This window comes from Phodopus roborovskii, unplaced genomic scaffold (assembly GCF_943737965.1).
Source record: "Phodopus roborovskii unplaced genomic scaffold, PHOROB, whole genome shotgun sequence".
Classification (NCBI taxonomy): Eukaryota; Metazoa; Chordata; class Mammalia; order Rodentia; family Cricetidae; genus Phodopus; species Phodopus roborovskii.
In genome coordinates this window covers 6,566,114-6,592,416 of record NW_026126611.1, presented here as the reverse complement: position 1 = coordinate 6,592,416, position 26,303 = coordinate 6,566,114, and the positions used below count along the sequence as shown (strand labels likewise).

The following is a 26,303-nucleotide window of genomic DNA, read 5'->3' as shown; positions in this document are numbered from 1 at the left end:
TGCCCCATGCAAGCACACAAGGCCTCGGTGCGGTGAGTTCAAAACTGAAGAGGGCATGTGGCACAAGGCAGACACACCGAGAACAGGTAGAACAGGGTGCACGATAGACAGCCCAGAGTCCCCCGAGGGCCAGAGTGTGAAGACTCTTACATGCACCAAACCCACTGACATGTACAGACGTGATGACTGTGGTGGTCAGGTCCCACCTGCTCCCACGTCAGATCAAGGGCCTCGATTACATGGTTCTTCATATTCTTTTATTCTGTAAAAGGTAACAAAATATACAGAACAAAACTTTCCCTTTTTAAAACTAATGTTACAAACCCATATTATCACTTATATAAATACTATTCTCTCTAGCAGATCATTAGGTATAAAGTCCAACAATGTATGGATGCTACCAGTAAGCATGAAAAAGTTTTGTAGCGGAGGGTCCTGTACCGTACACTCTGAAGGCCCACCGTGGCCTCTGCCAGCGGGGTGGAGGAAGAAAACGGTGTGGGAGCGTGCTGTGGACTCAAATTTCAAAGAATCATTTATTTTCACCCCTCGAAACACGGAGATGGATCCTTCATAGAAATCAAGAACAAAATCGATTTGAGCTCATTTCAAAACTAGAGAAAAGTATGGCACCCATGTGTAAGCCACAGTGTGTGGTCCCTAGTGATAATGAACATGAATGAACTTTGTATCACACGGGCCAGCCTGAAGTTTTAGACTTAGAGGCATGCGAATCCACTGCAATCCTGTAACTTGTCATAAAAATCTGGCCTGTTTGGCACTATGATACCATTGGAAGGAACCGGGGGGCTCCCACTGGGGCCTGGTGCGGAGCAGTTCTGGCCCGTAACTGCTCTTTAAGGGGCTGGACCTGTCAGGGGGTTTCTAGACTTAAGAGTACTGAAGAGCCGAGCGAGATGCGCCCTGTGGTGAGGTGCCCTCCGCCGGGCCGCGCTCTGCCCTTTACATGGCCTCGAACTCGTCGATCCGCTGCTTGGTGTTGCCCTGCCTGATCTGCCGCAGCGTCTTGTACTTGTCCCGACCTTGCCGCATGTTCTCGTTGTGGATGATGTCGTTGTGGGTCCTCTTATTCTCATCCCGGGCCTGGGACAACTCGTTGCTCAGAGTCTGCGACAGGAAGCAAGTATCCGTTACCTCCCTGCCTCCCCTGTGTGTAGTCATGGAGTGGCTAGGAGACGAGACTATGGACGGGTAGGGGGGAGTCCCGGGGCTGCGGTTCTGCGTCCGTCTGTCTGTCTGCAGACACGGGGCCTGAGCCCCTCACCCACTCACCAGCAGCTGCCGCTGCACGCGCTCATTCTTCTCGGCCTCGGTGATCCGCTTCTCCTCGTTGCGGTCATCCAGGATGCCCTCGCTGGAGAACTCGGCGCTGTAGCCCATGGGCTCCGCACCCTCGTCCTGTAGCCCTTCCTGTACGTGGTAATTCACCGGCTCGTACACTGGGGGTGGCGGAGGAGGGGGAGCTGTCATCACCAGGTGTAGCTCCTCCTTGGTCTTCACCAGGTCGTCCTGGGCTTCTTTGGCCTTTGGGGAGGAGAACACTGGTCAACGGACAACGCTTTCCCACAGCCTGCCTTGCATGAAGGGGCATGGTTTGCCTCTCCTTGGCTGTCATCAGCAATGGCGTCACACCTGTCCAGACCCTCCACGCTTTAAAGTAGGCTCATTGGCTATGTTCTCCAGCTACGGAAGTACCCCTACTTGGGAGTGTGTGTGCGCGTGTGTCCCACTCTGAGTGTTCTCGTCCACCTTCACACTCTTCTCCTCATCTGTCTTAGAAATGGGTGGGGGAGTGTGTAAGATCTGGATGGAGATACAGGCCCTGAGCAGCCCCAGAAAAGGGGCCCTAGAAGCAGCACACGTGGAAAGGGGCCGAGTCCATGGTAAGCACCACATCCAGATCCTCTCATGCCCTGGGCATGGGAGATACAGCTAGAGCTGACTGACACAAGGCAGAACCCCACACTGACGCTACCCCAATCGGAGGAAGCAGGCTCAAAGATGAGCCTGAGTCACAGTCTGTCCCAGCAGTCTGGAGACCACCAAGGGTCTTCCATGTACTCCACCTGTCCCACCCTGGGTACCCAAGCAGTTAGAATCAAAACTAGTTCCCGACCAGGGGTGTCTGATCACGGCTGAGGAGCGTGGGAAGTGGGGACAGAGCGGGGGACGGGAATAAATAGGCCTTTGTTCCCCTGCTAATCCAACACCAGCTTGCTGCTCTACCTCTCAACAGGGTCAAGGCCACTCACTCCTTGGGGGATTTCTGTGTCATTAACAGAGAAGGCGCCTGCAAAGGATTCTGAGAGGTTCTAGAAGCTTGTGATGGGACCTGCAGCTGAGCCCGAGCCCTTTGCAGTGCTCCTGGCCCAGACGTGCCCCGCAGGTGTGGGGGGAGGGGGGGGAGGACTCACCCGGTGCTGCCACTCCTCCACCTCGTCCTCCTTGCGTCTCCGCGCCTCCTCCAGCAGCGCGATCTTGGCGGTGTACTCTGCCAGCTCTGCGGCCTGGAAGGGAGGGCAAAGTGGGCTCTGGAACCCTTGTGGCAGAGCCCATTGGTGGAAAACACTCACCCCCGAGAATGAAGGGCCTCCCTTCCTTCCTCACGGGCAGGGGACACTCGTCTGTAGCTCCCTGTGTCTCTGTGGGACTCTGGGGAGTCACACCCACCTCCCTGCAGCAGCTCTGCTTCCAGCCCTAGCCGAGAGCTTCGCAAGGCAGGTGTCTGAGTCCCCAGGACCAGCCTCTCCATAATTCAGCATCCTGAAACCAGGCATCCTACCAGCTGCTCCTGGCTCTTTATCTGATCCTGTGCCTGTCTCTCCAGTTCCTCCTTGGCTCGCAGGGCAGCCACACGGTCCGCCTCCAGGCGCTCGGCCTCCTTCTGGGCTCGCTTCCTCTCTTCCTCCAGCTGGAGGGCCTTCTCAATCTGCTCTGAGAGCTCTGCAGAGAACATGGGGTTATGGCTGCTCAGACCCCCGGCCGGAAATGAGTCTCGGCCTTCCTCCCCCACCACGAGCGGGCTGAAGGAGACCGGGTGAACAAACACCCATCCCAGAATCACAAAGCTGTAGACGGAGTCCCGGCTGCTGTTTCTAGGGTGACTTAAGTGTGTGGAGGCCACGCAGCAGCTCCTGGGCTGATGACAACCCTGTGGCACCATATTCCACGGTACACCTTTATCTGTCCCTCATCACCTGGACAGATCTGGACACAGAAATAAACGGCCTGCTGGTGTCTTTCAGGCTCCAGTAAATAGTTTCTCCCTCTATTCTCAGTGGGCAGGGCTGCTCTTTTGACCCGGAAATGTACGATGGAGGCGTGCCCCGCACCTCCGGCCCTCACTAGAGTCTGGCTGCAGGCTGACGCTCAACAGCCTCAGGAAAGTAGTGGAGAATTAAATGGGACAGGCATGGCATTGCCACCTATTTCAGCGGGTTATGTTCAACAGAGACAGCACCCTTGAACAGGTCCCCTGTTGGCTGTGGGGAGGGGTGGGCGGCCTGAGCTCCTGACCTTTCTCGGCCCGCTTGGTCTTCTGCTCATAGTCCTGCAGGCGGAGCACCAGCTCCTCCTTCTCCCGCAGCATCTGCTCCTTCTCCCGCTCCACAGTCTCTCTCCTCTTCTTCTCTGTCTCCAGCTGCTGTCTGGTAGAGGGAAGAGGAAGGGGCCATGAAGGCAGGCGCTGCTGCTGGCCTGCTACGCCTCTGTTCTCTTGGGAGCCTGGGGACAGTCTCTGCCCCATCCTGGCTGATGTGATGTTGTGATGTTGTGTCAGGCTCTTGGGACGCCCCACACCACACTCACCGCTCCAGCTGCTTCTGATGCTTCTCTTCCCGGGCTTGGGCCTTCATCTGCTGCACCTCGATGGTGTCGGGCTTCCTGCGACGCATGTACAGCTCATGGTTCCCCATGCAAAGCTGCAGGATCCGCTTGTTGATTCTCAGGCGGGGGGCATAGAATACAAAGTCCTACAGAATACAACAGGGTGGCTTGGTTGGCAGCAGACCCTTCAACAGCCTCCTTCCCAGAGACCACACTGCAGAGTTCCTGAACCACCTTCTCTAAAGGACCAAACGCCACAGAGGAGCGAGCCGCAAGTGTTCGCTCCCGGCGGCGAGCGTGTGTGTGTATGTCCACTTGCATAGTTGTGGTCTACGTGTGGTCTGCCTCGCCTGGGTGTGCAGGCACTAATCTCAGCCTATGGCGCTCTATCAAGACAAGCCTTTGCTGCCCTAAGGAAGGCAGGGAGGGTGGTTATGTACCATGCTTTATAGTGTCTGCTCTCACAGCCTGTCTCCATCCTTCCTTTCCTGGTCCTGCATGTACACGACACCTTAACCTCTGAGCTGCCTGTCACCGCTCACAGACTTTGTCACTGCCCTGATCTCTCCACTGCTCCAGACTCCTGAGCCAGGGATTTACCACAGCCTTACAGGGCCAGCCCTACTACCCATGTGAACTCCTGAACTGCGCCGTCACACCGCCTTCAAAAGCACCCTTCCTTCCACAGGGAGTGTCAACGGTCTGACCCCGTCTACCGAACGCTCCTAGCCCTGCTCCTGTGCTGTGTGCCTGCTGCATCTGGCGGAGGGGTCTGCCACTGCACACTCCACTGCCCAGTTGTGCACCTGACTCCTACTAGACAGACTACAGCTCCCTCCCAAGAGCAGGGCCTGTTCACCCATCTGTTTCCTAGGACCAAATCAACGCTCCGTAGTTACTGGTGCTCAACAAGTACTTGCTGGGTGAAAGGAAAGCCCCTTAATACACACCACCACGGCTGAGTTAGTTACTCCATCAGGGTACGTCCCTAAGGGACTCAAACAGTACCTGTGCCAGTAAACACAGGCTCCATGCACAGTGGCCACAATGGCACTGGGGCCAGGCATCTTATGTACTCCAAATGGAGGGCAGAGCATTGCACCTGGCAATTTTGTCACCAGTGACTACGGAAGTTTAGGGCAACAATGACAGACAAACTTACTTCCTAACTTCTTGTTCCTTCCAGGATTAGCTTGGGAGATGGGGGGGGGGGAAGATATGGCCTATTGGGAAAGGCCTCCTCCAGCCATCTGGAAGGAAGGTGATGGAGACACAGCAGTGTGCATCCCACCCACAGCCACCTTACAGACTGACAGCCACGCCCAAGGGCAGTCCGTTTAGTTCCATGCTCCATGAGGCCACCTGAAACCCTCAACTTCCTGGGCGGGGCTCCCTTCTGGTCTCACAGGCTGATTATTAACTCATTGGGTGTCCCAGGGAGGAGTCCACAGAGCTAAGAGAAGCAGGAATTTTTATTACCCACCTATCTCTTATTACACAAGAGAAAACAACCCTGGCTTATGGCTTCAGAGGCACACAGCCCAAAAATGTTCCATTGTGACTCACAGGTACGTGCAAAGAAATGCACCAACTCCCCTTTAGGGGAAAAAGAAAACCACCAAGATCCAAGGGTCAGAACTACAGGTGGACAGGAAGACCCAGAACCTACTAGAAAACACACCAGGGAGTGGGCAGCTGGGTGGGTGAGGGGAGGGAGTTTCTCCCATGCCTTTGAAAGAAGCCAGTTCTGACTCCAAGTGAAAGATTCTGAGTTCACGGCCCCAGATCCGTATGAGCTGGTGGGCAGGAAGCTGCCTCCGGGCCTAGTGCTCTGGTCCCCTAGAGAGGGTCTGTAAATTCCCAGGGCTCCCTTCGCAAGGGAAGCAACTACTCCTCCTTCCCCCGAGGGTTTCTGATGTCTTTTATACCATAGTCTAACCTTGAAAAGGTGGCGTTCTTGTGCCCCAAGTAAAATGCTAAGACTGCCTCCTCGCCCCTCCTCAGCCCCCACCAGTGCTGACCCCCCCCACAGCTGAAAGGCCCCGCCTATCCCCTCTTAGCTTGCTTGCTTGCTTTTCATCTTACGTAGTATGGCTCTTTGCCTGGTTTTATCGCTTTTCCCACTGCCGTTCATGGCCACGGGTCAGTCCTGGAACACAGGGCTCCTGGTGTGGCCTATGAGGCCAGCGGTGGCTGTGTGTAGGCTGGGACGGGCGCATCAGTGGCGCTCGGCTAGACGGGCTGACTGGTCCCCACTCCACAGAGCTGCCTGTACCCATCTCACCTTCCCCGCACCACTGGGGTTACAGATGCTTCCGACTGCACCTGCCATTTAAGTAGGTGCTGGGATCCAGACTCAGGGTCTCATGCTTGTGTGGCAAGTGAAGCTTCCCATGGGGCTGCCTGGTAGTGAACATGTGTGCACTAATTCAATCTGACCAACCAGGATTGATTCAGCAATCCTTTGGCATTTCAAAAGCTAGAACGTATGCCAACACACACGTACACATGGTTGCACACATTCTTCAACAGTCTAGCCCCTGAAGACCGGCTCTACCGTCAGCTGAATCAAAAAGAAAAAAGGTTCTGAAAATTAGCACCATTCTGAGTAGAAAGCAATCGACTTCAGAATTGTCTTGCTTTCCTAGCCATGCTACCTCACTGCCCACAAAGCATGGGTTTGCTGTGACCCTCAGCTGGTGGGTTACATATTAATGGGAGCTGTTGCCATGGAGCCCGAGCCTATATTAAACAGTTTAACTTTAAAGAACTACACGAGTGCCTGTGGCAATGGAGTCACCAGTTTACAAACAGCAGGGAGCATTTCAATAAAGAAAATACTTCCACAAGCCTAGTTGAGACACGCTGACTTAGCAGTTCGGATAGCCTACCCCATGCATGGGGAAGGCGGCGGCAGAAGCACCGAGCGCCCTGAGTGGATTTGCTGCCCTGAAGCAGCTCTCAGTCCCGACAGGCTCACCAGACAGCCACAGAGCCCCTCTGAGCTTCCCATGGAACAGGGAACCCAAACTCTTTCCCAGTCTGTAACTAGTAAAAAGAGCAAGCTCTAGAAAAAAAGTTACAACCAAAGAGACAAAACTAGAAGAGAGAATCCTTGCCATTTCCACCACACTGCAGCTATCTCTACGTCTTCAACATCCTGAGCTAACATCAGTTAATCCCAAATAAAGTTCCACAAAACACAGACCCTGTCAGTTCTTTACACTCTGCTTCCCCCATGGGCAGAGGACCTGACAGAGTGACCACAGGGACAAAGGTGGGTTGCTCAACTGGAAGGGAGAAGCAAGAGGCAGAATGGAAACCCCGGGGACCCACCATTCTCTCAAACACTTGCAACAAGTAACTGTAAGCCCAAGAAGGTACAGAAAACCCAATTTTGGTCCTTCGGACTTGAAAGTCTCATAGTCTATGTTCCAACCGGATACCATTGGGGCATGAGCAGCACCCACAAAGCTGGTATCAGGGGCAGGCTGGCTGCCCACATGAACATTGGGCAAGCTGGGTGTGTCATTTTGGGAAATGCTTATTATCACAAGGCCAATGACAGAGCTGTTCTTTTCTCTGTATGAAGCCTGAGATTACATCACCTAGCTTTGGATGGACACATCTGGTCTCTATAACAACCTCCCACTGCAGTGGTCAGTCACGTGGCCCTAAAGATCTCTGAGCTTCCATCAGAAGGACCACCGAGAAACACTGCCTCCCTCACACAGGGAGCCTCAGCGTCCTCCCGAGAACCCAGCTAGCTGTGAGAATGTAAGCAGCGGCCGGGTCTACACTAGAACTTACAGGTGCCTTCTTGTCGATGGGCTTAATGACAAACTTTTTGTCATTGAAAGAGATGTTCCTGATTTCACTCCAAGGGAAGCCGATCTTTGGGGTCAACCTGAGGTCATAAAAAGAAAAACAGCAGCTGATTAGATGTCCGCACGAGTGCTCTTGGCCTCAGAGACCTTAGCAAACATGGCTTTAAAACAGAAAGCAAGTCCAAGAAACAGAATTAATAGACACTTTTTAAAGCCTTTACCATCCCAGGCTCAACCAAATGGCTGTGCCAGTAGCCTTGGTGCAGCCACGTGTCATTGTCCCCAGCTTCAGGAGGCCGCGCCGCATCACTGCGCTGGTCATCTTGTGGGAAGCGGGGATTCTCCATCAGGAGTACCCCTTTGACCCCGCCTTCTGCCTCAAACCCCCACGTGCCTGCCCTGCCCACGCTCCCACGCTGCCAGAGCCCCACTCCCTTCTGTGGTCTGGTTAACTTCCTATCAGCCAACCAGTTCTCCCCAGACATGTCGACAGTTTTCACTCACCCGAGAGAGGCCCTGGAGCTCAAACGACTCTTTCAACACAGGGTTCCAGGCAATCAGCACATCTCCTTGTCCCCTCTTCCCCAGGCCCTCCCTCCCCACTCTGAGGCAAACCACATCAGGGTTATTTAGGTACCATGTTACTCGAAGCTTTATAAAAACACGCCTTGCTTTCCACACGGGCCCGCTTTACAGAGAAGCCACAGACTGCTGGAAGGAGGCAGGGACAGACAGATTCCACACTTGTGGCTCTTAGCTACCACATGCTCCTACCTCGCTAGATAGATGCCCTGCATCAGTCCAGGGTGGCTCAGACAACACAAAAGCCCTATATGGTCTTACTACTCAATGTCATTACACGATTGGCTGGATTCTGGCTTTTCCAGCAATAGATGTCAAGACCACACTGCCTTGCGTGAGAATGTCCCTACTCTACTCTCCAACACCTTACCAGAAATACCAACCATCTCACTCGGACAGTCCCTCAAAGCACTGCTCAAGTACTGCTATCGAAAATAGTCCTGGGCTGGGGAGATGGCTCACAGGCAGGAGTGTTCTCTACGCAAGATTGAAAAGCAGAGTTCCTAGCCATAGACTAACAGAAAGGGCATCCATCTGCAGCTCTAGCACTCTGGCGGCGGACAAACCACGACTGCTGAGTTTCACTGCAGCCAGACTAGCTTCAGGCCCAATGAGACCCTGTCTCAGGGGAATAAAGTGGAACTTGATCAAGCAGGACCCCTGACCCTCTTGGGCATCTATACACATGTGCACATGCCACACAAGCACTGACACACACCTATCTAAAATAAAAATTAAAAGGGGGGGGGACCACCAGCAGATCATAGCAAGGTTGGGGGTTGGGGTGGAATTCAGTGCCTAACGACATAATGGGCAGGGCAGGGCGGGTCTTGCTTTGGCAGCAAAAGCTGGGTCAAAAACAAAAGGCAGCCAGTCTCTGAAGGCCGCAAGAGGGCTTCCAGGCTCCCAGGGCACAGAAGTCACCGCACAACTGCAGAAGCGATGTGGGACACTGGCCAGGCTGGCTATGCTTGTAACCCATCGTTAAACATGGGTCATGGTGCTCAAATGCAGTGTGTTCTGTCACTGTGTCGTCACCCATACAAGGGACACATAACTTTCAGCAATGCGGTTTTGTTGACAGGTCTCCAAACACCTGAAATGCAGCCATAGCCTGGGGCCTACCCGCTCTTCTGCCTGTGCAATACCCCCCCACCCCCCACCCCCGCGCCCACACACACACACACACAGAAGCTAAAGCATGGCAAAGGCAAGAGGCTGCTTCTGGGGCAAAAGCTGGTCAGAAGAACTAGGAGACTGCTGCTCAACCCATATGCACATGGCCAGGTGAACATCTCCAGCTCCTAAAACCCAAGGAGGTCAGGCCCTGTCCCACAGCTCCTGTCGGTACAAGTCCCTCTAGTCTCTGACCCAGAAAAGCCAGGCCTCCAAGCTCAGCAGGCACCTGTTTTCTCAAGGTGGGGTCCAACATAGCCTTTAAGACTTTGAAAGCTCACGTGTGACAACCAGTCATCACTCATGAGCATAATTGCAGTATCAAAACACAAGGGTTAAACTTGGCAGTTGTGACTCCCTTCTAAGTTAAAGAGCATCCTTGAACCCCTAGCCAATTGGAAAATGAAAGCCTACAAGCATTGTCTTTACCTCTCTCCCTGCCCAAACAGGGATCACACGTAGGACATGGGCATGGTCCACCCAGAAGACTGCCACAGGATTTATACTGTAACTGCCCATATGTGTCACCAACTTAGAAGGGGGTGGGGAGGGATTATGGGTGCATGCCTATAATCACAGCACTTGGAAGGCTGAGGGGTGGGAGTGGTGAGTCCTAGGGCAGCCTGGGCCACCTGTAAGCCCTGGAATTGGAGGAGGAAGCAGACGATGACAACGTGGGATTCTCTACCAAGAGGAACCAGAGGTCCCTGGAGATGGCTGGTTGTTGGGCATCTTGAGATTCGAGAGGGTAAGGACAATGGGGTCACCTGGAAAGGACACGGGTACCAATGCCAAGGTCTTCTACACACTGAATCTCAAACAGCCTGAGTAACGAACACTACTGCTAGCAAATGCCCACCAGTTCACATTAATACAGAGCTGAATAAATGGGAAAAGAAACTGGCTCCTTCTAGTCTATGTGTGACTGCCCCTTCCCTGAGATTGCCGTTCCTTTAGACAGACATCATCCCACGAAGGTTCCATCCACGGACATTAGAATCAATGGCTAATTGTCTAAAAATCAGTGTCAGTAAATTCAGTTTCACAGTCTGTCCCTAAAATATACTTGCCAGCTACAGTGACAAGGACAGACAAGACAGTGGAGGCTCCTGGTGGCACTGACCCAGTCAGCAGCCACTGCGTGATGCCACCTCTTGCTTTGTGGGAGGCCCCAAGTGCTTTTGGAGGATTCTCACCCAAAGGGCAAAACTCCACTGATTGTGAGCAAACAGCAGGCAATGCCAAGCTGACTTTCTAAAGAGTCAATGGAAAGCCCAAAACATCAGTGCTGGCCGACCCCAGGAGCGAGGCGGGGTGCTGGCAGACCCCGGGAGCGAGGCCGGGTGCTGGCAGACCCCGGGAGCGAGGCCGGGTGCTGGCTGGGTTGCAGAAGCAGAAGCCAGCTGTTAGCACACCCACAGCCTGTGACCACTCTGCATGAGCTCTGCCTTCCTTCCTGATGGTCACACAAGAGTCTACACAGTGGGAAAAGATGGGTAAAATCTATATGGGAACTCTTTGTAATATTTTAAACTAATCAGAAATAATTTTTTTTAAAGGATAGTCTTCAATACAATTTTTAATTCAAAATCTGGAGCAATGGAGGTGATTTTTCTTTCTTTTTCTTTTTCTTTCTTTCTTTCTTTCTTTCTTTTCTTTAGACAGGGTTTCTCTGTGTAGCCCTTGTCCTGGAACTTGCTCTGTAGACCAGGCTGGCTTCAAACTCTGAGATTCTCCTACCTCTGCCTCCCGATTGTTGGGATTAAAGATGTGCACCATGAAGGCCAAGCAGAAATGATAAACAGTCTATGACTTGGTATGATTTGGGATTTCTCAGGCATGTTTGTCAAAAGTCAGCAAATAAACATAAGACTACATTCTACTATCTTTAAATTTCCTATGGAAACCTACTGAGCCCTAGTAGGCGATCTGTGTTTTCATTTCCTGGGACAAGCACAGATGCCACAGAACACAGTGAGACACACCAGCCCCAGGCTAGGAAGTACCCCAGCTATTAAGTCACCCTCAGCGACCATGGGGACGGAGATGTCCCCTCCAGCTGCCACTCTTCTAACACGTGGAGCCCTGAGCTGGGACTACTGTCTACATAACTACTTCACAATGGAGTGAGGTTACAGGGTTGCATGCGCTGACAGAGAGCACAGGGTCTGGGCTCAGCCTCCGTGTCCTCGGCTTTATTTGTGTCAGAGCGTTCTGGTATGAAAACGCCAGGAGGAATTACAGTCCGGTTCAGCTGGACTTCTGTGCATATAGCTCACTGGGGTGTAGCGGTGGGGGTCTGCCTACCCCCCCCCTCCAAGCCAAGGGTTAGAGAAGGGGGACGGACAAACGCTTTCGGTACCTGTGCTCTCACACGGTTCGGCATAAACCCTGAAAAGGGGGCCCCTGGGAGACATTTCCCAGCCAGAGCCCGTTTAATTTCAATGATAAAGATATAGCTGTTTATTTGTGTATCAAGTTGCCCTATTAACAATGTATCAAGAATATCCAGTCCCCACCATTACTTCTGTTGGTGAAGGATGGAATTCAATACCCAGGACTTAGAGCTCTGGTCCCTCAGAGCCCGGAACAATCGCCTGCAGCTACTGTAAACGGGAAAGACCCTTGCTGTTAACCGATTCCGAGTCTACCTAAACGCTTTTCCTGGGAAGAGAGGGTGTGCCTTCTTTGGAAGGTATTGTGATAGGAGCAGAGCTGCCTCCTGCCACCAGGAGAGGAGACCGAAGGCCACTGGGAGAATTGCGGTTGGCTGCTAAATGGGAGCCTGGGGGGGGGGGGGAGCCCAGCAGGGCACAGTTAAAAAATCTTGTGTGTGTGTGTGGTGGGGGCAGCATTTTCTAGGGTTAGGGTGGTTACAGGCTGGCATCAGAAAGTTCCTGCCGATGCAGTTTCTTACAGCTGGAAAAACCTGTTTGGACAGCCCCTGCCAGGGCTTGTTATAAGACCTGGCCATTTAAAAATGGAGCTGAAAGCCAGAAGCCGCTTCCCACGCACATTTCCACAAAGCCCTGCCCGGTGCCGGCTTTCTGATTCCAGGCACTGCTTCTCAGCGTGGCGGTGCCCCAGTGTCCCCAGCCTCTAGGCGTGGCTTGGAGGAAGGACCGTGGGCCGTGCCTGAGAGCTCCTTTCCACTCAGACTGCCCTGTTTCTATACCAACACTGCACCACCCACACTTGTGCAGAAGCAAGCCTAAGCCCAGAGCCGGCTTCTCGCTTCGCCAAGGGTTCAGGGTCCCTGGGATGTTCTGAATGGGCTATTTAGTTATATTTTAGACAGGGTCTCACTATGTAGCCCTTGCTAGCCTTAAACTCAGAGCTCCGCCTGCCTCTGCCTCCTGAGTACAGGATTGAAGGTGCGTCACCACGCCTGCCCTGGTCACTGGCTGGGTTCTCTATGTGTGTCATTTATTACCAGCAGTCGCTCTCTTAGATAACTGCAGAGGGACCATGGGGCAGAGTGAGGTATGAGGAGATGACAGAACATGGGGGGGGAGGGGGGAAGGCCATCACATCCCGACACACTTCACAGCGCTTGCCTGTACCTCAGGGCTCCAGGCTTCTGTTTCACAAATATGACCTATGAACTGGACATGAAGACTGTCTTACACCTCCTCAGCCAGAGCCCACCTTCCGCGATTAGGAAACCACCGGGAACTCAGGGACGAATACTTGCAACTGAGCCGACAAGAGGCTCAGGGAGCCAGGCGGAGATCTTCCTATGACTTTGCTCACAGACCTTGCTTGACAGACAAGGTAATGTCTGTGAAGCAATCAGACACCTCCTGTGGACTCGGGATTTGGCTAATTGTTCGTCCACGCAGGCTGCCACTGCTTACAGGAATGTCTGGTGGCATTATCAGCATTCCTGGTTGGATTAGCACAAGCCTTGAGCCAGGAGTCCACCCTGGCTAGGCAGCAGGGGAAAGTCCTCTGGGAGCTACACACTCTCAGCTTCACAGGGCTCAGAGTCCTAAGGTTAGTGCACGCTGGGCCTTCCCTTGTGCTGGGCAGAGACCAGAGAGCGACACACCGACTTCGGGGCCACCAAGCTACCGCACCGTTCAAAGCATGCCCACACTTCTTTGGTTTTGAAGGCTTGCTACCCCACATTTAAAATCAACAACCAACTTCAACTCACTTGTCATCTTTCTCGTAAATATTAAGTCCAAGGGCGTCAACTCCAAGCCAAAGGTCCGTTCCTTTCTTATTTTTGATTTCGAAATAGTTGATCCCATACATCTCCAGGTCCTGGGCAATCTTCAGATACTCCAGCATAGCGCTGTCCCTAACGGGAAAGAAGACATAGGTATTATGGTTGGCAGCATTCACACACAAACACACCTGACTCTGTTGATGCTTGGAATAAAGGCCAGCCACGCAGAGTGAGGGCATAGAGGCAGGCAAGGCCTGGAGCCACCAAAGGCAGCTGCTAGCTAAGGTGCAGCGATGAGCTAGGCCTACAAGCAGCTCCCTGACTGGGGCCTTGTGCTACCCTGAGCCCTGTAACTTATCTGCCCTACACATCCAGATAGAACTAAATGATTTGCTCTGGTTTCTAAGAAGACAGATTTCCTTTTCTTTTTATTCTCCTAGTGGGGAATAACACTGTTTCTTACATTCAGCGTGACCAGGGAATGCAACAAAGGACTCTCTAAGGCTCTTGGCCCAACCAAGGGCTCCTGTGGCACATAGCTTCTGAGTCCCACAGTGCAAGGGAGTGCACAAGACCAGCCGCAGGAACTAGGGTCTTCACTGGAGTACCCTAATGCCCCCGTCTGTCTGTCCCTCCCAGCTTCACAGCCCTTCTCACCCAGTGTTGAAGGCGATAGATAACCTTAATAAGCAATTGAAGTGGCATCCTTGACAAGGGACAGAGAACCCCACTCCCCCGGAGACCAATGCTCCCCTCACGCCTTTAATCCCAGCACTCGGGAGGCAGAGGCAGATGGATCTCAGTACGTCTACAAAGCTAGTTCCAGGACAGCTAGGGCTGTTACACAAAACAAAACAAACTCACTTTCTCCTCCCCAAGGGAACAGAACAGATCCCAAACGCTGGCCTCTCTGCAAGCTACCTGGGGTCCCGTGGGAAGGGGAGTTGAAAAGGCTGGCACTCACTTAAGCATTCCTCGGTGTTCTGCGTGCCACACCTGGATTCGGTCCTCCCACTGGTCTCTGGAGAGCTTGTGCTGGTCCATGACTCTAGGTTCCAAAAGGAGAGATGCAGGGCGGTCACCTTGAAGGGCTATGAGACACCAGCCACGAGGCCTCACACTGTTCTTTTGAGTGAGGCAACCATGGCGAGTTTTTGTCTCTATGGTTTTCTTTCTTGAGCATAAGCCTGAAGATTTAGCCTTTCAAAGAACTCAAAGCCCACATTTGTTTATTTATTTATTTATTTATGTATACAGCGTTCTGCCTGCATACCAGAAGAGGGAACCAGATCTCATTACAGAGAGTTGTGAACCACCACGTGGCTGCTGGGAATTGAACTCAGGAACTCTGGAAGAGCAGCCAGAGCTCTTACCACCCTCTGAGCCACCTCTCCAGCCCCCCCTACTGTAGGTTATTATTTTTTAATGACTTTTCCACAAAAGGGATCATTGTTTTGTCTCTATCAGTGAGGAAGGGCAGACTTGCCAGAGGCCAGAGGCAGAGGCAGAGCTAAGCAGGCAGGTCATCAAGGGGCTTGCCCATCAGAGCAGGGACATGGTGGCCCTGCTGTGTCTCAGTTAATCATCAGAGGAGCCTGCTGGCTCAGGACATTCCTAAGTAAGCATTTTGGAAAGTACCAGAGGCCCAGCCTAGAGGAGCTTGTGACCCTGACAGAGCGCCCTCCTCCCAGGCCAGCCTGGACTCACCTCTGGGGGATCAGTCGCTCGGAACTAAGGTACCCAGACTTGTGCATTTCCTTGTTGTAATCCCCGAATTTGGCCTGTACCGCGTAGGACCCCAGCAGCACGGCCGTCTCCGGGGGGCAGTAGATCTCGTCGCTGAGGATCCCATCCTTGACCTGGAGGAAGAACAGCTTCTGCGTGATGTCCTGGATGAGCTCCTCCGCCACATCCTCGGGGTAGAACTTGGCCCGGAATTTGAACTGGACGGGGTTCTCCTTCCGAACCTCTTGTGCAGACACCTGTGTGACAGAAGGGTGGTTCTCAGTGCCAACTGCAGGCCACTCCCGAACACCAGTGACTCCAGAGTCACCCCTAAGTACGGCTGGTATCACCTGAGGGCAGGCCGGGCTTGCTGCAGACTTGGGGTGTTATGGAGGGTGGTCGTGGGTTTGATATTCCCGCCTCTGCCTCCTGACCCACAATGCCTGGTTTACACAGGGCTTCGTGCAGGTCGGGCAAGCACTCTAGCAGCTCAGCCCTTCCCTAGCACTGAGACCCATCACTGTAGCACAGGATCTATGTAGGCTGTCGGTGCCCCTCACCCCAGCGCGCACACAACGCATTTGGGGATGACCCCATGTCCTCCCCACTGCCGTGACCTGCCCTCAAGCCAGCCTGCGGCCGGGCGGTGAGCTGACCCCCATACTTTGCTGTCTGTCACCTCTCACCTTCCTTACAGAGACTCGGAAAACGAGGCGAGGGAAATAAAGGAGCACAGCCTGCCAAGGCCCCGGGGAAAGGCGTCTAGCCGGCACTTTCACAGCTAGGAGCGGGGCTGCCCAGTCAATCGGGAGCGAGAAGGAGAAGATAATTTACTGCAGACTCAAACAAAACAGCAGGTTCTGACGATATGGTGGGCGACTCACTAAGGCCGCGAGGCAGTTAACCATCACCTGCCCCAACGGGGACCCGGGTAGGAGAGCCAAGATCTAATCTAGCCACATTCTCTCTTCCTGGAAGCTCGCAGCCTCTGTCTGAGAAGTCTTTACAACAATAGCAAGAACGAAAAGACAAGAGAGGCAGAGCTGAGGCGCTCGGGCTGTGATGGCCACAGAGGTGGCCATCAGGGGTGAGGGGCACTGACAGCCTACATACACCTCTCCCAGGTGGTAACAAATGGTTAACCCCAACTTACCTTTTTATCAAGTTTCAGCCAGGTAGGAAACCCTTTATTGTCCACATACTGAAGGCCAAAGTACCACACCTCCCGGAGGCCAATGGTCTTTACCACCTGTGAAAGAATGAGAGGCCCGCCATGAGAAACACCCCCCCACACAACGGCAGCCAGCGACTGACCCCAATGTCCTCAGCGGTCCCCAGAGACTGGGACTCTGCTTGGTACAACAAACAGGGTAAGTCTCGAATGCAACCTCTGACCCACAGATGTCACGTCAAAGTACAAGTGACATTTTAGACCAGAGCCAAGGCCATCTGTAAGCTTTACCAACCCTGCCCCTCTACTGCCGGCTGCAGGATAAGCTGTGATGAGCACACGGAACCCACAGCCCTCCTCCAGGAGATGTCCATGCAAGTAACCACACACAGACGCACACGCACGAATTAAACCCCAAATCTCAGACGTTGTCATCTTAAATGCCACAACACTACACTGACTAAACACACCAGAAGCCACACAAGAAGCCAGGTGTTGATGGTACACATCAAATCCCCGCTTTCAGGGGTGCAAGGCAGGAAGGGTGGTGGTTAGAGACCATCACAGGCTATATAGTGAGATGTCTCATCTTCCCTAAAAAGAGGAACCATGGAGACAGGGCAGCAAGGAACCTTGTCACACCTGTCCTTTTCTTTCTTCTGTGGAGGGGCAGATGCTTGCTAGAACTTCAGGGTCTCTGCTTAGTAGCTGCCGCAGCCACCTTGCTCATCCTGCCCCTGTGGGGTGCACCACACCCAAGACTTTGCACGGGATGGTGTGACCGAAGCCTGGCTTCTTCCATACACCCTGCCCCAAGGACTTTGTGAAGCCCCTGCCCTTGTGTGGGTGCAGAAGGACTCTATGTCCACCCCTGGCAACTTCCTACTCTCCACAAGCCAGCGCCTTATCATCTGAGGGGACAGGAGGCTGCACACGCGTAATGAGCAGGTGTTGGCTCTACTCTACCCTTTGCACTTCATCCACCCAACTGCGGCCTCAGCCTGGTCCTGAGCAGCCAGTGAGAACTTCCTGCCCATTCCACCTCCCACTCTGGGCTCTCGGCTTCCACTGGCTTCCAAGGCCACCGAGAGTCCCCTCTTGCGTTTGTGTGCATGGACGTGTCGGTCTGCATGCATCCCGTGCAGCCACCGCCAACAATCTCAGTGGAAAGCTGCCCCGTTGTCCTGACTGTTCCCAATGGACGGTCTTGGGTGGTTTCGCTCGGCACCTTTTTTTTTTTTTTTTTTTTTTTTTTTTTGCGCTTTGGTCTCTCAGTCTCTGTCCTCTTCATCTCCCTGCTTTGAGTCCACAGTGGAGGGTCAGAAGGATCTATTGGAAGTACATCACTGAGACCTTTGCTGCATCCCGAAACCACCCCACAGGTCCTAGGTGCTCCCACAAGGCCACAAGTTTCCACTGCCTTCTAGGTCCTACGATCCTGCGTCCCGGCAGCCTGGGGGCTGACTTTTGGGCAGTTCTGCCTCGGGAAGGGTTGGATGATAGGGCTGACCAGACAGCAGCTGACATGCCTGCTGTGTGCATTCCCCCGTCCCCACAGAACAGCCGCTGCAGAGGCGGGATGGTGGGGACCGTCACGGGGTGCTGGCATGCCCATGGTCTCTTTCTCGTGGTTCCACCAGGCTGGAGGGTATGGGGGGGGGCGGCAAGCATCCTTCCTTGGATCTGTGACTATGGTCTCATCTTTCCTCTCACACTTCCTGCTCCGCTGTGGAAGCAATTTTGCTTGTGGTCCCGCCACTCATTTGCCAGCAAGGAAGAGGGTACTCAAGGGCCAAAACTGATCGGGCTAGGGTGCGGACATGCTGCGGACAGCACTCGGGGCCTTCCTCTGGGTGTCCAGCTTCCTCTGGGAATTTTTCAGGGGTGACCTTTAGATTTCATCCTGAGTCTAGCCTCACCCCAGAGCACAAAGTCTCTTAAGTCTCACTAGCAGAGAAGCACCTTCAAACAATGGTGCACTGCAGAACAGGTCTGGGCACGCCCTGGCACCCAAGGTTCTGTTGCAGACAGAGCCTCCTGGCAGGCACTAACCTGTGCTCGCTTTCCAGAGAAGACCGGATCGAGCATGAGCAGAGGTTTCCACAGCACTAACGTTCATCTTCAGGTTTGGCCCTTGAATGCCGAGTGGCCGGGGGGGGGGGGGGCGTACTTGGGCCAGCCAGCTCCCGGACGGGTGCCGCATGACTCACCTCTGCTCTGGCCTAGCACCCCGACCCTTGTCTACTCTCCAGAGTCTGCTCTCCTTTATTTCTGCCATTCACCTCAGGCTTCCGGAGGCTCAAGGACATGGATGCCTGCCTGCCTTGCTACTTCAAGACAAAGCCTGAGCAGACCCCACTGAGGGCCTGGATGCCAAGGGTGAGCTGCTGGCCAGAACCCAAGTATCCTCGACACGCGCCTAGCCACTGTCTGGACCCATTCAGTCTACGAAGTTGGGCGGAGGACAAAGAGGCAAGGAAGGGTTTTCCAAGACGAGATGGGAGCAAGAGGTGCCCGTTCTCCTCGTTCTGTGTGAGGGTCATGTACGTAGAACGTTCTGGAAAAGCTACTTTCCAAAAGCAAGTGTTCTGCAGTGGAACTGCCCGTTGGAGCTGGCCACCTGCAGTGCTTCATTAAGAGTCAACATAGGATAGCCTGTTTCCTCACAAAAGCAAGGGGGACCACGGGGCTGACACACTTAGTGCCGTCCCAGGCCAGATGGGCTCCACCTCACCCACAGACGAGGACTCTAACGAAGCAGAGGGGGCTGGCTATGGTCTGGATGCCAAATCTGGCCTGCTGACTACCCGTGTGGTCCAGAAGATAAGGGAAAAAAATTTTTTTAAGGTTCAGGAAATCCCTTTAAAAAGATGGTGGCCCATTTCATTTTTCTCTGAACAAGGTCACTGTGCTCACAATCCACGGATTTGTGGCCACTTTTCAGTAGTAGTGGAGAGAATGAGAGTTAGACACAGACTGCACTGTCTTCAAACCTAAGTGTGACTATCTGGCCCCTCTGCAGGAAGAGCACCCGACACGTGACACACGGCTGGATAGTGTTTTCTAGCCACTTTGGGAAGGGCTGGGCCATTTAGCAAAACTGTATTCGGAGCAGTGTTGCTATGATAAACCCCAACATCAACTGAGTATATCAGCTAATAGCCAAAGACCCAACTCCGCTTTCTCAAAGAAAGGCCTTTTCCATCTGCTACCTGAAGTGAATGAACAAAACACGATAATACGCTACTACAAGACCAAAGGGTTGGTCTCTTACACATTTCTCCAAGACGGTCAACTCCCCTTGCCAACGCCGAAGACTAACCTGGTCAAAAAGCTGTTTCCCGGTGGTGTTTGGCTGGATGGCAAACTCCAGCTCTGCATCCATGGTGGTCACCCGGACGTTGACCTGGAAAACAGGAAGAGGAAACCTGAGTCTCCCTGAGCCTTCTTGCCCTGTGGCCCCCTTGACCTCTGGTCTAACCCCAGAGCTGCCTGGCACTGCAGCTACCGTATCCACACTCTTTACATCCGTCCTCATGCCGATCACAGGTCCTAAAGGGGTGTCAGCTGACTGAAGCCTCAGCAGGTACGGGATCTGGGTTCAAAGGCAGCCAGCCCCGTTGCCGCTACAAAGCGCATCGGTACTGAGGTCTGCATCAAGAGTCGATTGAGGCAGACAGGGCTCCCGAGGTACCAGCCAGAGGTTCACACCCAGGCAAAAAGTAGAGGAGGGAGGAGGGCCGTGCCCCTGATAGTTTGGGGACATTAGAAACTGACAGAAAAATGGGGCAACAAGTAAACACCAAAACCAAGCAAGACAGGACAGCACAGCACACAGCCATTTAAGACAGGAATCACGAAGCCGGAAAGGGGAAATGACGTCTACAGTCAAAACTGTGACAACCAAACGGTGCGGTCTACCGATGCTAGGACACAGGACGGATACAAGAGGAAGGTGGTGGGAGCTGCAATAGAATGGTACCCTCCCTTAGGCTCCCTGGGGACCGAGGCGATCCAAGTGACGGGGACAGCCTTAAAATGCTCCTACTCAGGTGGAGCTGGAGAGATGGCTCACCAGTTAAGAGCACTTGATGCTCATCCCCAGCACTCCACAACATCTACAACCCCAGAGGGTGGAATGTCCTTTTCTGACCTCCAATGGCACCTGGCAGATACACACATGCAGGCATGTGCACACACGCACACACAGCATAGGACACCTTCCCAGAGGTTCTTTCCACATCACCCTCCCACAGGGAAAGACCACAGCACACAGCAGCTATGATTCTGACAGGGCCAGAGAGAGGGGTCTCTTCCAGGACGCGAGGGCAGTACTTAGCCCACAGAGCTCAGTATCCAGTAGCTACTGGATACAACAGTGGAGAGCAGGCGTCACATGTGAGTTCCTCCAGAGAAAGTTTGTCTGCTTTCTCTCCAGGCGTGGCAGCACACACGCTTAACCCTAGCGCCAGGGAGGGAGAGGCAGGCGGCTCTCAGTATGAGGCCAGTCTCCTCATCATCCAGGGCCCCACAATGAGACCCTGTCTAAAATGCAAAAACAAGATGGGGGAGGGGGGGGTGACGGGAGACAAAAGGTTTGCAACAATGTTAAGACTGGGAGTTCTAACATACATTCCAGATGCCGGGGAACATCCATAGCTGGCATCATTCTCCAGACTTAAAACAAAACAAAACAAAACAAAAACACTGTCTCCCCACACCTGCAAGTTGAAGAAACTTTTACATTTTAATAGGATTTTTAAGTTTTAAAGTGGTTGTCACTTCCTGATAATAAATAACACTCCTTTTAATTAAAGGGGAGGGCATTAGGAAAACAAACTAAACATCCCAACACTAGGTCAGCAGAGCTTCAGCGACCACATAACGGAAGGGCAGGCTGGATCTGGAGACCATTCCCGACCAAGCAAGGCGTTCTAAACTCTGGGCATCCGGAAGAGGTCACCTCCAGAAGCCAGCACCAGTGATTATCAGAAAAAGATACTACACAGACGGTAGAGATAGCTCAGTGGATAAAGTGCTTGACATCAAGTATGGGGACCAGAGTTTGGTTCCCAGACTAGCTGGAACTGGAGAGCTTGGAATTCCGGCAGAGACCCTGCCTTGATAAATAGGGTGGACAGCAGTGAAGGAAGAGACTACCAACTTAAGGCCTTAGCAGGTATATGCACACATATGCATCAGCCCATGCGTGTGTGCCCACATTTACAAATACACTTAGGCTGATGTCAACCGCTCTGAAAACTACACGAAACACGTTATTAGAAATTTAATGTAATACCCATCTCCTTTTGGAGGCTCTTTTGAGAGAGTCTCACCAGAGCTCAGTATGGGTTGTTGGCCTCTGACTCATGGGAACTCACTATAGAGACCAGGCTGGCCTCTAACTCATGGGCAATCCTCCCGTCTCATCCAGGACTGTAGGCATGTGTTACCAGCTGTATGCTATCTTAGGGTTCTGATTACGTTTTATTCCAGTCAAAGTTCAAACAGCTAGGTGGGTAAGCAAGCAGCTCCGAAAGTGAACTGCTTAAGCTTGCTCAGGTCTGTGCGGCTCAGAACCCATCTCTCCCACTGCAGGGGACTCCACAGCTGCAGCAACACGAGATACCCTTCCACTGGCCCCATCCAAAAGGACAAGCCCCAGTTGTGACTGGGCATACACCAGGATTTTAAGAATCCTTCCTAAACAGAGGCAGGCAGATCTATGGGTTCAAAGCCACAGGGCAATCAGGTACACAGAAGAAACCCTGTCTCTAAAAACCACAGCAGAAACAAAGCAAAAGACAAACAACAGAAGGTGTCGAGTCAATATTAACACACGTACAGATTCATATACGGTGCCGGCTCCATAGTCTTGACACTCAAGACTGATACAGGTGTGCTGACACAACCATGGCAACAGACCAGCCAATGAGCACAGCCCTCGTTGTCCATGGCTGCACGGCTCTCAGCCAATGAGCTCCTGCAGCTCAGCAGTTATGGCCCAATGGGTGTCTTTGCTGAGGGTGATGCTGGCATCTGGATAGCACAGTGATCACTCTACAAGACCATCCCAAGGATTGCAGACCCCTCTAGTATCCCTCAGAGCCAATTCCTAAGCACATGTGTTCCAAGTCAATGAACATCTATCTACAAGCACCAACCCAACCACCTTTCCAAAACACTGCCTCTGTCTACTGCACACTGAGCTACTGCACTGTCTACTGCACACTGACCAGTAGGATTGTTTTCAGTTTATAAAGTCTTTAATGTGTTGCAATGCAGCCCAAAATGTCCACCAAAATTTAAATGCAACTTTTAATAACATAACTGTTCACATACACGGTATGGGAGCCTGAGAGAAATTGGGCTCCAACAACTGAGGATAGCCCAGCTCCCCTTTGTGCTCCCCTGATGCTTGGTTTGGGGGAGATTTGGTCACATCTGGTGCCTGAATGGCAACAATGTCACAGAAATAAAGAACTAATTGGTCCCTCTGACAGGAAGATGGTCCCACAAAGAACTTAACTGACTCAACTCCAAACTGCACGTTAAGATGGAGAGCAGAGGGCCTGTGGCCATCCTTACTGTCTGGGTAATTTACATCTCACACTTGTCAAGAGCAATGCTGACGGACTCGGGGTGCAGCTCAGAGCTCTTACTACTTGCCAATTGCCAATATTGATGATTGATGCCAGCATAATCACTTGTATATGCATCTCTCTGTCTGTCTGTCTGTCTCTCTCTCTCTCTCACCCCTCTGTCACTTAAAATCCAATCCAACACCCCAAAAAAGAGTATTTACCTCAGGGTTGCCAAAGTACTCTAAAGCATGTGTTCTTATTGGGGGGGGGAGATACACATGTCTCTTGTGCTTCCCCCATAATCGTGAGGCTGATGTAAGATAATTCACACCTAGGGTTCTAAGATGTTAAAATCTACGCAACCAGACATAACCACACTCAACTGATTAAGAATGAAATGTACGTATGGTGAGTGCAAGCATCCTTCAGGTTAGTACTAATGGAGTCTTTGTACAGCTGTAACAGAACTGCTTATCTCGACATGAGATGGCTCGGCAGGTAAAGGCACCCACTGCCAAGGCGGGCCTGAGTTCGAGCTCCCAGACTCACATGGCGACGGATGGAAGAGAACTCCCTCAAGGTGTCCTCCGACCTCCCCATGCACACCAGAGGCATACGTACACTCTCCCGGCCCCAACAAATAAATAAATGTAATTTAAAATTAATTTAGCACTTTTAAAGGTTATCCGGGACACAAGTCAGGTTAGCATGGTATTGACAATATATATCCGAGCCTCTTAAAGAAAACGAATTTCTAATAAATACATGTATGTCTCACACTGGTCCTATTGGGTGGCCTTGGCAACAGGCACAACCACAAATGAGTGGCTTTGGTGGTAAGGGCCAGCTTCTCATTTGCTGCCAGGGCATGGGGCAGGTTCTCTTTAAACCAAACCACCTAACCCTGGCAAAGGCAATGAGCTAAACTTTTATGACTAAAAGATAAAGATGAAGTGAGCCAGTAAAAACTAAATTTAAACAAAGCTTTGCGGTGGTTTTTAATGAAAAGCAGCTAGCCTTTCACAAGCATTCCTGGGACCACTCAACCACACACTATTTCGGATTAGGACTGCAAGGGGTGGCCTGATCAACACTGACCCCACCCTTCTTGTTTAGTCAATCAAAGTATTCTGTTAGTCATTCTCATCCTAGGTTAGCTCAGCTTAAACCTACTGTTCCTAGAACTGAGGAGATTAGCTGGCCGGCCCCACTGCCGGGTACCTCCCATGTCCTGGGCTCATTCAGGATGCATAGGCACCTGAGAGCACCATGAACAAGAGAGCAGTCAGCAGACCCCCAGCCCCCAGCCCCCACCCCTCCCCCACCCCTTGCAGTGGTCTGCCCCTGCCCCTTCTCCCTTGAGTGGGTTCCATCCGCTTCCTTCCAACTGCTGCTTAAAAGCCCACCTGTCCGTTTCAGGGGTCTGGGAACCTGTATCTTCCTTTTGTTATTTTGAGACAAGGTCTGGAATATATAGCCTAGGTTAGTCTAGAACTCGTGATCCTGCTGCCTTGACCCCCCCCCCCCAGAGTACTAGGGGTTATACAGGCGTGTGCCACCACATCTGGCTCAGGGATTCATATTTCTTAAAACCCAGTCAAGACTTTCCGAGGGCGGGCCCAATGCAGGCGTTACGGGGGACACTGGCAGCGATGCACCCCTTTAATTCCAGCGCTGGGGAGGCAGAGGCAGGAAGATCTAAACTCAAGGCCAGCTGTCTACACAGCAAGTTCCCACGACAGCCAAGGATACACAGAGAAGCCGTGCCTCAAGGAAACAAAACAGGATAAAATGAATGGAGGCGTCGAGGACCGGGTCCTTTAGCCCAGAGAAGAGGATGCTCTGTCCTTGGGCCTTAGTCACCTGATCCAAAGGCTGGGCCTGGGTCCTGACTCCCCCTCAGGTCTGAATGGCTAGATGCAAGCTACCTTGGTGTTCTCAGCTGGCTGGGGCTGGCCCCGGGGGAATGAACGGGGTTTGTCCAAAGACTGGGGACTGAGGGTGCAAATGGCCTGCCTTCCTAGGGGCATGTGGATGGGACACAGGACAGCCAATCACATCACCTGACTGCAGGGGAGAAAACCACAACAGAGCCTACTAACAAGCAGCCACGAGAAAATGTTCGTGGATCCCTACTTCAGTTTTCAGGGTGACCTTGCTGGACAGGCCAAACTGCTTCTGGGCCTCGGAGACCACATAAAGACCCAGCCGCCAGACCTGGCACTGTTTTGAATAAAGCAGTAGCGGCTACCCTGTTTAGGGCACAATAAACCGGCCTCCTCTTTGCTGGTCTCTGTCACTGCACAGGGAGGTCAGAATCTTTTTCTCTGCACCCCCCCCCCACACACACACCACCCTCCAGCTGCAGTGGGGCCCCCAACTTGAACTGTCTTGTTATCATGCCAGTGGCTGTGTGGTTCTCTACAGAGTTGTGTGACTTTCATTTTCCTGCTCCTTTTGTTTAGCTGAGGCAAACTGTGAAAGTCCATGGCGCCCAGGCTAGAGTTCGCAGGCTCTATTACTGCCCAAGGGCATCTCTAAGAGGCAGGATTTTTCAGAATGCAGAGTCTAAGGGAAAAAGCAGGTGGATTGGCAGTGAAACCTTGTACCATCTACCCTATCTCTCCCACGTGTGATTATGCCAGATTATCTCCTGGCTCTTCTCTGACCTTGGTAAATCAATCTTGTTGTTCAAGTTTCCTTTGGGTAACGTCACTGAGGCTTGAACTTAGCTTAAGATTTCTCACTCACTTTTGTTTCGTTTTTTTGAGACAGGGTCTCTGTTATGTATCCCTGGCTGGCCTCAAACTCAGAGATCCTCCTGCCTCCCGAGTGCTGGGATTAAAGGTGTGCGCCGCTATGGCCGGTTTCTACACTCACTTATGAAGTGAGTGCAAACACATCAATACGAGCTCTAACGCAGGGACACATTCTACACTGATTCCTCCACACAGTCACGTGACATGGCCTTCAAGGAACTGCCTGAACAGCATCATAGCGCTACAGGCTAAACATCTGCAGTGATTTTTTTTTTCTTCTATATTCATGTATCAGGAAAGCCACGGAAAAGAAAGGAAATTCAAAAAGAGGCATTTGAATGCATAGACTTCGGGCAGAGGGTTCAGAGGTAAGACAACACCCAGTTATCACAGCTGTCTGCGATCAGAGCTCAGTCTGGGCCCAGGATTGTGCTGAGAGTCCAACCTTCCTTATCAGTG

At 52.5% G+C, this 26,303-nt stretch overlaps 1 protein-coding gene and 1 non-coding gene across 2 annotated transcripts in view; both read right to left on the bottom strand.

Moving 5' to 3' along the window:
- Positions 1-235: 235 nt before the first annotated feature.
- The window catches only part of Ezr (ezrin), a 40,419-nt gene continuing 14,351 nt past the window's right edge, over positions 236-26,303 (bottom strand). The window contains exons 2-13 of the mRNA XM_051206124.1: positions 19,824-19,907; positions 16,484-16,579; positions 15,313-15,587; positions 14,570-14,653; positions 13,591-13,737; positions 7,657-7,753; positions 3,829-3,992; positions 3,538-3,668; positions 2,804-2,964; positions 2,436-2,528; positions 1,294-1,545; positions 236-1,128 (exon numbers count right to left, since the gene is read on the bottom strand). Of these exons, the coding sequence (XP_051062081.1) occupies positions 964-1,128; positions 1,294-1,545; positions 2,436-2,528; positions 2,804-2,964; positions 3,538-3,668; positions 3,829-3,992; positions 7,657-7,753; positions 13,591-13,737; positions 14,570-14,653; positions 15,313-15,587; positions 16,484-16,579; positions 19,824-19,907 (1,749 nt within the window). The 3' untranslated portion in view covers positions 236-963. The remainder of the gene's footprint in view (positions 1,129-1,293; positions 1,546-2,435; positions 2,529-2,803; positions 2,965-3,537; positions 3,669-3,828; positions 3,993-7,656; positions 7,754-13,590; positions 13,738-14,569; positions 14,654-15,312; positions 15,588-16,483; positions 16,580-19,823; positions 19,908-26,303) is intronic.
- LOC127237758 (small nucleolar RNA SNORD62) lies at positions 17,769-17,853 on the bottom strand. Its single transcript, XR_007835871.1, has one exon. It is a non-coding gene; the product is annotated as a small nucleolar RNA SNORD62 (small nucleolar RNA).